The following is a 13,691-nucleotide window of genomic DNA, read 5'->3' on the forward strand; positions in this document are numbered from 1 at the left end:
CTAAATGTTTGCTCAGTGCCTAGGCATCTTTGTTGAAAAAGGACCATTAGAGCCATTTTGGAGATAAAGACACTGAGTGTCAGACAGATGAGATCATATTTCTAAAGTCACGTAGCTAGAAGTTGGGAGATTTAGATATTGACCCCCTGGCTGTCTACCTAACAAACTTCTGTTCTTTGCCCTGTCCAGATGGGTGGCTAAAGTCTAGGGTGTGTAGTGAGGGAGCAGAGTGGGCATTGTAGCTGGAGGGGAACTTAGACACACAATTTGGGACTGGACTGCAGCCATCCCTAAATGACATTCTAAGGAACATATGCTGCTCCTAGTAGGAAGCCACCAAAGATCTTAAGGTACGAGAGTAATGTCATCAGTCTTTATTTTAGGAACAAAGTATGTGTGATAAGAGTGGAAGTTAGGGGGTGGGAATGGGGACAGTGGCTATGAAAGTAGACTGATAGACAAGTTAAGAATGCTATTGTACAGAGTTGATGAGGATGAGTAGATCTGAGACTGAACAGGGGCTGTGGAAATGGAGACCCAGGGGAAAGAGGCCTGGAAACAAGTCACCACCATTCACTGACCAGACGGATCTGAGGGACGGGAAGGGATACACGATAGTGCTGGGATATCTAGTTCCGGTTTGGATGATGTCATTAACTGAAACAGGGTAAATAAGAAAAGGAATGCAGTTGGTGGGCAGAAGATAATATTTTGGACATTTTGAGTAGAGCCATCCAACGAAAGATGTATAATGGACGGCAGGAAATATGAGATGAGCACAAAGGAGACTGGCTGGAACAAGAAAGTGTTGGAAACCACTGGTCTCTAAGAGACAGGGCCAGATGATGGGAGGGCCAAGGAGAGGTGTAGAAGGAGGAGAGAAGAGAGGAGAGGGGCAAGGCAGAGGAGGGGAAGTCAGCAATGGAGGCTAAGGAAGGAAGGCAGAGAGGTACCAGGAGACCCAGAGAAGGCTTATGGAGGCCAAGGGAAGAGTCTGGGGGGAGGTGGAGTTGGCTGATTGAAGGTTTTCAGTGACCTCACTGAGATCAGCTGCCCGAGAACAGATGGGGCAGAAGCCAGGGTGAGGAGTAAAGAGTGAGTGAATGATTAGGAAAAGACAGTACAGTCGATTCTTTCAGAGTTTCACAGCAATGAGATGAGAGACTGTATAACTTGAGGGGAGTACAGAGTAGAGAGAAATCTTAGTGTGGTCCTGTGGGAAGTTTGTGAAGTGGCATCTGCCTTCGTCAGTCACCAGAGGAGAAAAGTGAGTGAAGCACAGTTCTCTCCCTTCCACTCGTGGGCAATGCAGCTTTCCTAACATGGAGCGGAGAATCCGACTTAGTAGCAGCATCCTTTCTACCACTTTTAAAAGATCGGAGTATTGCAAAATTGCTGTTCTTGGGGTATGTCCTACTGATCGCTTTATAATGATGTTCTCTTCGGGAGGGAGAAAGATAGGACTGGACTTGTAGCAAAAGGCTGTAGCAGGTGGCTAAGTGCCTCAATTCTGAGCCAGGCTGCTGAGACTCAAAGCCCACCTGTCATTTGCTGTGCAACCTTTGTCAGTGATTTAACCTCTCTGTGGCCCAGTTTCCTCATCTGAAAACAAGAGTAGTAGTAGTGCTACAATAGTGATGGATTGTTGTGAGCATTACCCAAGTTAATAAGACAATATGAAGAACTTGGTATAATGCATGGCATAGAGTCAGCCCCATGGAGGTATTAGCTGTTATTGTTAATAGTTACGCCAAGGATCTTGGGCATCAGTGCTGCAAAGGACCCTGGGGTTTAACTAACCGTGACCTTTCCACCTGCCACCAGCCCATGTTACTGCTATGATTGCTTTGTCTGTTCTTCACCAACATGAAATTCTTTTAATTTTGCATGAAACAGACCTGCAAATTAATATTTGCTTTTTCAAGATTAGAAGAGGCAGTTCTTAAGTAGAAAAACAATGGACTCTCCTGCAAGGTAATAAGGAAGAAGACACTCTTTAGGAGAAACTCATTTTGGTGTAGTAAAATTCTGAAGCACAGTGCTCATAACTGTATAACCAAATAAATAGTTATAATACTGGGGATGGAGGGGTGTCTACATGCATTTAATTATCTGACTCTTTTGATTTGTTTTAACTGTATAGGGAAGCTATGTTTATGCTTCACATCTTTCTTAAAACATTTGTCCTCTAAAATATTCCAAAGCACCAAAGTAAAACCTCTGGCCTCAGGCAGTATGCAAAAATAACCTTTTATTTTGTTGTTAGCTTTGATGGCAATGCAGTCTATTATTTGGAATTGCTCTACTTCACTGTCCCCTGCTGGTCAAGGCCCAGGACAACCCACAGTTCCATGACCACACTGGTCAGCTTCTGATTTTGTGCTCCCCAAAGGCTGCAAAAAGATAGCCCAATTTCTTCTAATTAAGAAAATACATTGCTATTTTAACTTACATCCTGGCCAAGTCCTGGTTTTGTGTGACCTGTAACTTATTCAGTTTGGGGGACCCTCTTTAAGATGAAAGAATAAAAAATTAGAAACACAAAATCAGATATGGAAGAGAATATCTATTTTTGAATGAGAAAAGAAATAACAGGTCACAAATTTCAAAATGCTGACAACTGCTACAAACACCACATAATCCAGAAAACTAAAATAATTTTTATTAACGAGCTCTCTCACACACCTCCCTAACACTCTTTTTCCCTGCATTAAACAATTCTTCGTCTCTTAGTTAAAAAAAAAAACGATTTTGTAATATTTTCTGTGGTGGGAATAGAAAGATAATTCAGATTTCCCTTGATCATGGTTCATCAAATTTTTTTACTGTTGAGAAGAATTTCTCTCAACTTCACAAGCCATTTGTAGTGTTGCATGCATTTTAGGCTGGTGGTAAAATTTGGGGAAATTTCTATGATCCATGTATGAGATTTCAGGACATTTTCTAACTATCTTGTATAATATGTAATCTTGAATACTCTTTGAAATTGATAGCACTTATTAACCAGTTTATCTCTATTGTTCCAATTAAAGGTATTTTCGCTTCCCTCCCTTAATGGGATCATCAAACAATCCAAAAACCAATTTATTACTTCTATTTGAAATTCGTCTCTTCCTCTTGATGAATTACTGCTTTTGGTATGATCTGAAATTTTTTGGTCACAATTTGCTTTTCAATGTCAGTCTAATTTCTCTTGGTTTCATTCTTCATAGTAAGCACTTTTGTTTCATATTCCACTAATTTTTTAATCCGAATTTTCTTTCAAAATGGTAACTATGTGAGGTGATGGGTGTGTTAGCTAACTTTATTGTGATAATCATTTCACAGTAGATATGTATATTACACCACCATGTCGTACACCTTAAATTTATACAGCTTGGTCAATTGTACCTCAATAACGTTGGAAAAAAATGTTTTCTTTCGGTTCTTTAATAAAATAAATGACAGATCAAATGATGTTTGTCGCTTCTCATTTGTTTTACTGAGATTTTGCAAAACAACTTTCAAAACTGCAGCTGATACATTCCCCACCCTCCCCAATTTCTCCTCAGCAGGAACCATAACTGCCTGCAGTCACTCTAATGCCTTCGATATGAGGGAAATGTGATAGACAAGAAGTTGGAGTGGAAAGGGACAGCTATCTAAACCAACTGTGGTTAAAACATCTTACTTTTGAAAATTTTGTGTAAATGGATGATCATGTGAGCACAGTGCTGGGACCCCTCGCAGGGGTCATTAGCTGCACGGGGACTCTTCCACATCTCACTGTAATCCCTTCTGTTTCCAGGAAGTGCCAGAGTTTGGGGACAACACTGTATTACTTATTGATTCCTTTCTGCTGTTCCTGTCCATGCAGAAAAGTGTTTTAGTTTAGATCAGGTTGATGGAAAGTCAGTCTAAAAGAGAGAAAATTCAGAATTAGGAAATATTTTTAAATGTACATTAAAAAAAGTAGATCCACAATTATATTTGATGATTTCACCTCTCTCAAGAATTGATAGAGCAAGTAGACAGTCAGTAAGGATATAGTAAACTTGAACAACATTGTGAATAAACTTGTCCTAATTGATATTTATAGAGCAGTGCATACTTGAAAATGTACATTTTAAGGTATGAACTAGAAATCAAGAGACTGGTCTAGTTTTGTCCGTGCAATAACTTGACCTTGGGTATGTCACTTACTCATTTGTAAAATGAGAGAACTGGGGTATCTGCCTAACTAAATAACTGGATCCCTTTGGTTTCTAAGATCCTTTTTAATTCTAAAACTCCATGAACTTGATATGCATATGGAACAGACACTAGGCTGATTGCATGAAGAAGGCAAATCAGACCTTTTTTGTTATTTTATTTATTACTTTTTGGCATATGAAAGTTTATTACTATTGTGCTTCCACCATCAAAATTTATGATCTTGGTCTTTCCTTCTTGCCTTTGTATAGGGCCTAAAGAGAGATGTCGGCTACTTTGACAACCTTAAAGTGGACTCTAGGAATGTCAACAACAGCATGACCTTTGCGACCAAATCCAGCAACTGAAACTTCATCATTTTCCTCAATAAAATTCAAGCAACCATCATTGGGTACAAAAGCTGTGATTTTTTTTTGCCATTCTTGATTAGCTGAACCATGACTTCCTGATGGCAGAATTTGGCTGCTTGGCTTCAACCATTACGTTTTCAAGTGCAATTCTCTTGGCGTGAGAAGCACCTCCAAAAGGGCTGGGCTTCAGGGCTGTGTCAAAATGGGCTTTCTTGTACTGTTTATCATGCCACTTCTGGTCTTTTCGGTGGCTACAGAGCTTCCTGACAGTACAGAAACCGCAACACTTGACCATCCTGCCGGCACCAAGGGTCTGAGTGAAAGAGAGATGCAGCACTGGAAGGAGCCACAAGCCATCTCGAGCCCAGACCTTTTTTTTTTTTTTTTTTTGGTACGCGGGCCTCTCACTGTTGTGGAGCACAGGCTCTGGACACGCAGGCTCAGCGGCCATGGCTCACGGGCCCAGCCGCTCTGCGGCACGTGGGATCTTCCCAGACGGGGACACGAACCCTTGTCCCCCGCATCGGCAGGCGGACTCTCAACCACTGCACCACCAGGGAAGCCCGATCCCAGACCTTTTTTAAAAAAAAAAAAAAAAGAACTTGCAATAATTACTTGTAATTAGTGTGATTATTTCTTGTGTGCTATTAGGCTTGAAAACTTTGGTTTTAATAAATGGCCTAAGCGTTTGCTCTCTCTATATTATTATATATATTATATATTATTAATTGGCTTAGAATCCCACATTCTTCTGTTATAGTATACAATTTACTTACAGCCCAGTTCTATAGTGATTACCACTGATTTAATATTGTCAAATTAATATTGTATGTATATATTTCTAGGCAGAGCATCATTGGGTCGTTAGACTTTTTATTGTTGAAAATGTGCCACCTTCTAGGGAAAAAGTAGTTTTAAAAATAATTTAAATAAAAAATAAAAGTCTTGTTGCTATAATCTGCTTTGTATTCTCAAATTATATTGTCTCTTGGAAAGATCGATGCTATTTCCATCTGACCAGCCAGTTTGCAAGTCTGAAAACAGGTATTGAGACCCAAAGTATTGGGTCCCAGATTCATTCTCTCCCAGGTGGCCCTGGGCTCCTTATGAGAATTTCTTCCATCCCTCCCTGGCAACCTACTTTACATCCTAGAGATCTCCAGGAGCAACAGTGCCAGAATTCCTTCTGATACACCCTCTGCCCTCCTCCAATGTCTCCTGGACAATGCATCTGTCTCATAAGTAAGAGGGACTGATCAACTGATCTTTTCCAGGACAGATGTTACGCTGCAGTTTCCACCACTGGACACAGGACCAGCTGGAACGAACATCTTTGCTCAGTGGGCCTCTTGTTTCAAGTTGGCCTTAGCAAGGTCCCCATCACATAGACCACCCAGTGCACACATGGTTAGTAATGCCACATATGGCACGGACGTCTTGGCCTCTAGGGACACGTTTTAGGAAAACACACCTGTCCTCTCATGCCACCTTACTCCAATTACCCCCCAGGAGATGCTGGTGGTTTGGGAAGGAGTTGTTGGCATACAACCCTCAGGTCCTCCTCCTTTTCTCTCTGGGATCACTGCAGAAAGCACGTGTCATGTCCTGCAATTGACCACCCAGTAAAAACTCAGCCTGGTAGGGTGAGGCCTGTGGTTTTCTAGGCCTGCCTGTGGCTGACTCCCTCAGATCTTACACTATGTGCCAAGACACGGGAACTAAGCTAATCAAGACACGGTTCCTTCCCAGGACATCTAGCAACTATGAAGATGTAAAAATTAATACAAACTTGCGTATTGTATTACACACCCAAATTAATACAAAAATTAATACACACCCAAAACTGGGCGCTCCCAACACTTTCCCAATTTATCTACCCGCATAAATTATTCCAGCTTTGGAGAGTCATCCCACAGGAATACTCCTGACTTAATTGCATATAATGGAATGGGTAGTACTGCAGAATGTTTTCTGTTTGCCTATTGGAATGGGAGAGAATAGACAGGGAGGTGAGGAAAGAGGAGGAGGGAGCAAACTGGAAACATTTCAAGCAGACTCCGGTGCTGAACTCGTTTTAACTTGCCAGGACGCTGTAGAGTACATCATCACACACGCCTCGTCCTGTTTGTGTTAAGTCAGTAAGGTTCACTTGAGCGTGTCCTAAGTGGCAGGTACATTTCACATTCTTTGTCCTTGGTTTCAAGGTCCCTTCATTAGGCCGCACTGGTATGTTTGGGGAAATTTCTGTTTTAGACCAAATGATTACTCCCTGAACCCCAAATACAACTTCACTTTTCCTGACTTTGTTCCTTTTCTAGATGTCACTGCATTTACCTGGAATGGCCTTCCCCCAATCCCTGGCCTTTGTAATCTGCATCCTCCCAAGCCCACCTGCCTTGGTCACCTTAGCAGATGTGAGCTTTTGCTCTGTGTAAGAAAGACCCATCCTTTGCTGTTTCTGAATCTGTTTCCTTAGTGAGTTACCTGCAGAATTTTATTTTTTTCTCCAGTTTTCTCTAGTGGGGACCCTGAATCGGTTTCTCACAGTTCTATCATGGCTGGAGTCTAACATATAATGACTTCACAGACACAGAAGCAATTTCTCATGCTTCTCAAAAAAGACACCCGTATGGATATCTACTTGATTCATTTGTTCATGTATCTTGTTTCAGTTCAGATTATATATTTTTGGAGGGATATATGTTTTGTATCTTCTAAGATACTTATTTAACAACCGATGTTCAGTTAATGGCAGAAGAGAAGGAACACATTCCCCCTGAATTCTGGAAGACATAAATCAAAGAAGTCTACCATGAGCCCCCAAACCTTTATCCTAAAACTTTGTATGCATTTTACAATCCTGTCTGTAACATACCCCTGTTTGTTTTAACATGAAAATGTTATGAACTGCTTATACTAGGTAAACTTAATGCTTTGAAAAGGTGTGCCATATTGAATTTCTGAGTCTATATATCCTCTGATCCACCGCCGCTCACCCCTGCTGTGTATTCCAGTTGAAAAAGCATGGTGGTTAGAAGTTAAATAAATGTTTATGGGATGAATAAATGAATTAAAAATCTGATAACACTAATGGAAATTTTGTATTTAGGCAACTCCTTCCAGAAATTTATATATTGGGTCACAGTCTTCCAAGGGAGTTAACTCACCAGCAGGAGTATGATCTGTGTTTCTTTCAAGTCCGGCCAGCTAGTCCACAGATGCAATCATTCCTTACTATAATTAGCTTCACTTTACAGGTGGGAAAGTGGAGGCTTAGGCAGATAAACAAGCACCACAGTAGCCGTGAGTAAATAGACCATAACACCCCTGTCTCTCAGGGCACCCAGGCCAACTCCCTCCTGCAGGGGCCCCAAGCACCCCCAGCTCAGGCCTTCACGTAGCACTTTTCATGCCGGGTTGAGATTACTTGAGCACTTCAGACTCCACCCATGGGCCAAGAGCTCCTCCTTGCTGGGACTATGTCTTGATCATCTCTGCGCACTCAGCTTCCCACACAGCGGGCTCCTAGGAAGTGTGAGAATGAATAAATAAAAATATATAAATCCAAAAAACTGCTGAATGATCCTTGATTTTCCAGGCCTGTCTTCTAAGTAGGCCCTTGTTTTTTTAACTTGTGCTAAGAGTACAAGTCTAAATGAAAAAACCTAATGCTTACATTAGAACATGAACTCAATGTTTCTCAAGACTTTCTTATTCTATTTTTACTGTATTGAAAATGTTCACTCAAACATATCTTCTTTACTCTGGATTGATTCCCTTTCAACTCTTTGGGAAACCCTACTGGACCAGGCCACAGCGATTGTTTTTGTCTCTGAGAACAGGCACTCCCTGCTCTGCTGCTGCAGGAACACAGCTTGGTTGTCTTCTGTGGGGATGACATGAATAATCTTGGTCACCACTCTTACAGGACCCTGAGTTAAACTGACTTCAGATAGATACAAGGAAAATTCCTTGTTAACTATTTTATAGGTACAGATGGCAAATCTACAACTTGTAATGGTTTTTTTTTTTTTTTTGTGGTACGCAGGCCTCTCACTGTTGTGGCCTCTCCCGTTGCGGAGCACAGGCTCCGGACGCGCAGGCTCAGTGGCCATGGCTCACGGGCCCAGCCGCTCCACGGCATGTGGGATCTTCCCGGACCGGGGCACGAACCCGTGTCCGCTGCATCGGCAGGCGGACTCTCAACCACTGCGCCACCAGGGAAGCCCTATCTGACTTTTTTGATTATAGCCATCTTAGTGAGTGTGAAGTAGTATCTCATTGTGGTTTTGATTTGTATTTCCCTAATGAAATGATATTGAATATATTTTCCTGAATATACTTTGCTTATTGGCTACTTGTAGATGTTCTTTGGAAAAAGGCCTATCAAATCCTTTGTTCATCTTTAAAGTGAGTATTACTGAGTTGTAATTTTATTTTATTTTATTTTATTTTTAAAATAATTTTTATTTATTAATTTTTGGCTGCATTGGGTTTTTGTTGCCGTGCACGGGCTTTCTCTAGTTGTGGTGAGTGGGGGCTACTCTTTGTTGAGGTGCACGGGCTTCTCATTGCGGTGGCCTCTCTTGTTGAGGAGCACAGGCTCTAGGCGTGTGGGCTTCAGTAGTTGTGGCTCACAGGCTCTAGAGCGCAGGCTCAGTAGTTGTGGTGCACAGGCTTGGTTGCTCCACGGCATGTGGGATCTTCTTGGACCAGGGCTCGAACATGTGTCCCCTGCATTGGCAGGCAGATTCTTAACCACTGTGCCACCAGGGAAGTCCCTGAGTTGTAATTTTTAAAAATATATATTCCAGATACCAGTTCCTTACCAGATGTATAATTATAAACTCTCCCATCCTGTGCATTGTCTTTTCACTTTCTTGAACTGTGTCCTTTGAAGCACAAAAGCTTTTAGTTTTGATGAAGTCCAATTTATTTATTATTTCTTTTGTCATTTGTGCTTTTGCTGTTGTATCTAAGAATCCATAGTCTAACTAAAGATCATGAAGAGTTACTCCTATATTTTAAGATTTTTATAGTTTCATCTCTTACATTTAAGTCTTTGATCCATTTTGAGTTAATTTTTGTATATGGTGTGAGATTTTGGGGGGGTGTGTCCGATTTACCCTTTTTCCTGTGGAATTTCAATTGTTCTAAATCCATTTGTTGAGAAGCCCACCCCTTCCCTCATGTAATTGTTTTGGCAAGCTGTTGAAAATCATTTGCGCCTAAATGAGAGGGTTTATTCCAGGACTCTCAATTCTATTCAATTGATCTCTATCTGGTGACAATGAGTACTAGTAAGTAATTAAGCGATTTGGAACTCTTTGCTCAAAACTGCTCTTAACTGTTTTACACTTTTAGGCAATCCATCATTGTTTGTTTAATTTCAGAGCAAACCTTCCGAAAGTGGTAAATGACAAACTGTTCCAAAAAAATTAAAGCGAATTAAAATAAATTGTTTGAGAAGGTTCTAAAAATCTCAAAACATCCTGGGGTGTGGTAATATTTGAATGAGAAATAACTGGCCTAGTTCACTCGCTCCATTGTTAGAACGTCTCTCCCTTTCTCCTCAGGGACGGGCACTCTCAAAGATCATTATCCATAAAGTGGAGGAAGGCAGAACTTCCACTGCCATCACTGGTTTTCTCTTCCCTGAGCAAGTGTTGCGACGTCTCTAAAAGCCATAGAAAATTCTGTAATCTCTAGAATTTTTCAACCGCCTTCCCAGAATGCGATTTGTTTACTACCAAAGCTGAGAAGGAGAAGCGCACACCTGGCCATCGCAGGTGCCCGCTCGCCCGAGAGCGTCGCCCAGGCCTTAGGAACGCCAAGGTCCTGTTCGCACCTGCTCGCCGGAGGCGCTAGAGCCCCTGGCAGCTCAGGCTCCCCACCTGCGTCTAAGCCTTCCCCTCGCAACGCGCCCCTGGGCCTCGTTTAAAGGGCACCGCGGGTGCAGAGTTGCAATGATGCAGTCCTCTCGGGCGCTCGCAGCGCGCCATCCCCGGGGCCGCTCTGCCGGCGAGCCCGGCCACCTGGTTTCTTCTGGGCGGCAGGTCGGAGGCCCCCGGGTCCAGCTCGCTGTGCGGTGGCGTCGGCGGAGGCGGTGGCGCGGGACCGCGGGCCGCGCAGAGGCGGTGGGGCCGGGAAGGCGGCGCTGGATGGGACGGGGCGGGGGCAGGGGACAGGGGGCAGCGGGCCCCACCCTCGCCTGGGCGCGGCTTGCGGGTCGGCGGGCGGCCGGGCGGCCGGCGGCAGACTTGACCGGAGCCTGAGGCATGGACGCCGACCCCGGAGAACTCGGCGGCCGGCGCAGGGCGGCGGGTGTGCGGGCCGCGCGGCTTCCCTCGGCGGCGCCGCTCCGGGCCTCGGCCATGCCCTCGCTGTGGAGAGAAATGCTCCTGGAGAGCCTCCTGGGTAAGCCGAGGCCGCCCGCCGCGCATTCGCCGGTCCGCTCCCCCGGCCCTGCCCGGAGCCGCGGTGCTCGGTCGGGTTGGCTGAGCTCCCGGAGGGAGGAACGCGCGCTTGGTGCCCGGAATAGAGATGCTTATCGTCCCCTGGCAACTTCTGCTGCTGGAGGAATTGAGAGAGAGAGAGAGAGAGAGCTCCCACGCCACCCTGGTGTTGCGCCCAAGGGGCCCGACTTCTTCACCTGTCGGCCTTGAACCGCGAAGCTGGTACCAACCCTGAGTCCCCCTCACCCGTGATCTTTAAGTTTAACTGAATAAATTTCAGCACCGAACTTTACCTTTTAGAAGGAAAGGGGCACCCGTTTCCCCCGGTAGCTGTAGGTGAGCGCTCAGCGCGGTGGCTACCGCCTGGGTTGACCCCTCACAGGTGGCCTTGGGTAGTGGCTGCACATTTGAGTATTTGGCGGAAAACGTCGAACTGGAGTCCCATGTGCTCACTTAGCAGCTTTGCAAAAAGTCCCAAGAACAATTATTGTTGTAATATTGTCGGAGTTGTATGGTTGAAATCAGAATTCCAGACAAACGTTCAGGAGATTGCTAGCATCTCGCTGTTCACGATGAAGGGGAGGGGTGCCTTCCTAAGAACTTGATTTTCTGGGAGCTGGTAATGCTTGAGCTGGGGGGCGGGGCTCATTTTTTGGCCCAGTCTGTATCTCACAAGTACGTGACGTAAAGCGAATTACATTCAGTGAGTACCTAGGGTGCTAGGTACTGTGTGTACTTAATCTTTTTTAATCTTAATAACTGCGAGGTGGTTAAAAGTACTGCTTTCGGTGGTTAAGGATGGTTTGGAACCAGACCGCTCGGTTTTAAGTTCGCTCTGCCATTTGCCACTTTTGTGACCTTAGGCAATTACTTAACTTTCTGAGTCTAAGGAGTTTTTGTTGTTTGATTTTGCATTTGTGAGAGGGGAGTAGAAATAGTGTCAATTTCATAGGATGCAGAGGAAGAGAGATCAGAGTGAATACTTAGCACAGAGCCTAGCGCATGGTAACTGCCCATTGGTTAATTATCATCATTGTAGAAGACTGCACAGTCAGTAGATGGCAGCTGTGAAAGTAATGTCAAATCTGGGTTTTCCACTACTCTACACTGTCTCCTAAGGGTTAGGTTTAAAATAGTTTGCTCACAAGAAAATGGTTATTTCCTAACTAACGTGCCTTTGGCTGTAGTCTGGAGTGGGAGGAAGGAGTTCTGCCGTTCGTTACTCTTTTTGATTTTCAAAGGGTCGATTTAGTTAAGGAAATTTTATCAATCAGGGTCCTGACAAGAAACCAGATTTAACCTAGATGGTCCAAATGAAGAGCTTTTAATAAAGTGACTACCTACCTACGGGAGGGATGAACGAGGTTAAAGGGACAAGCAAGGGATGCTGAGCCATTCTCATTCTGGGCCTGACAGGAAAGGGGAGGATTTCTGTTACTGGAACCCAGTTAAGGCCAGGGTCATGAAGGAGGGCGGCCGGCCGGAGCAGTTTTAGTGGAGGGAAGGGCTACTATTTGAAACAATGAGAAAGTTATACTTTCTCTCTCTCTTAAAAACTTTTGTTTTCCCTAGGATATGTTTCTTGGTCTCTCTGTGATGGCCTGGGACCGATGATCTATTACTTTCCCCTGCAAACACTAGAACTCACTGGGCTTGAAGCTTTTGCCATAGCATTTCTTTCTCCATTATTCCTCACAATTACTCCTGTCTGGAAATTGGTTAACAAGAAGTGGATGGTAGCCCTGCTGCGGATAATTACCGTTGGTAAGATTTAAAAGTGATTCCTTAAGCTTTTTTTGTTTTTTTTTAGTGAAAAATCAAGTGAAAATATGTAGACTGTTCTTTCAATGCTAAATGATTAAATAAAAAATAAAAGATTTCTCTGTCTCTTACTACTACCCTGAAGAGTTTTAGTAGAATTGGAAGTCTAGACCAAGAGTCAGCATATTTACATGTTTAACTTTTCCGTCGGTTTGGAAGAACTTAAGGATCACTGAGATGAAGAGGGGAAAGATACCTTGGAGAACAGCTTAACTCTTGAACATATTTTTGTTCTTTTTTCCAACTATGACACGAAACTCCGAAGCCATTAAAAAGTTGTTAAATGATACTGCCTAAAAATATGAAAATTATGCATGATGAGCACCGTGTTAAGCAAAGACAATCAACAGATTAGGACAGCTACTGCAGCTCTTCCAGTCAGAGGGCTAATTTCATTAATATATGGAGTTCTTACAAATCAGTAATAAAAAAGGACCAATAGTTCAACAGAAGAGAAAGCAAAGGATATGATCAGTTTACTGGAAAGGAAATATAACTGGTTCTTAAAAAGATACTAAAATGTATAGAATACAAATCATACACACACACATATATGCATAGACAGTCTCACATATCAGGTTGGCAAAGAACAAACTCTGACAAAACTGTTGTAAGCGTGGGAAAGCAGGCACTTACGCATTGCTGGCAGAGCTGTAAAGTGTCACAACTTCTGCAAAGGATCAGTTAGCATTGTTTATCAAAAGGACAAATATGTATCTTTCACTCAGCGATCCCACTTCTGGGAGTATATCCTGTAGATAAACTCACATATGCGTAAAATGATAAAAATAAAAGATTCTTTAATCATTGCAGCAATGTTTATAATAATAATGTTAGAAACAACCTATATGTCATCTATATGGGATAGGTTAGG

The 13,691-nt window shown here is 43.2% G+C and overlaps 1 protein-coding gene and 1 pseudogene across 1 annotated transcript in view; one reads left to right on the forward strand and one right to left on the reverse strand.

The window, feature by feature from the left end:
- Positions 1-4,406: 4,406 nt before the first annotated feature.
- On the reverse strand, positions 4,407-4,836 carry LOC116754617 (annotated as a pseudogene).
- Positions 4,837-10,915: 6,079 nt separating this feature from the next.
- CWH43 (cell wall biogenesis 43 C-terminal homolog) overlaps positions 10,916-13,691 on the forward strand; it is a 47,485-nt gene continuing 44,709 nt past the window's right edge. The window contains exons 1-2 of the mRNA XM_032633250.1: positions 10,916-10,958; positions 12,569-12,760. Coding sequence (XP_032489141.1) covers positions 10,916-10,958; positions 12,569-12,760 — 235 coding nt within the window. The remainder of the gene's footprint in view (positions 10,959-12,568; positions 12,761-13,691) is intronic.

The sequence above is a fragment of the Phocoena sinus genome, chromosome 5 (assembly GCF_008692025.1).
Source record: "Phocoena sinus isolate mPhoSin1 chromosome 5, mPhoSin1.pri, whole genome shotgun sequence".
Classification (NCBI taxonomy): Eukaryota; Metazoa; Chordata; class Mammalia; order Artiodactyla; family Phocoenidae; genus Phocoena; species Phocoena sinus.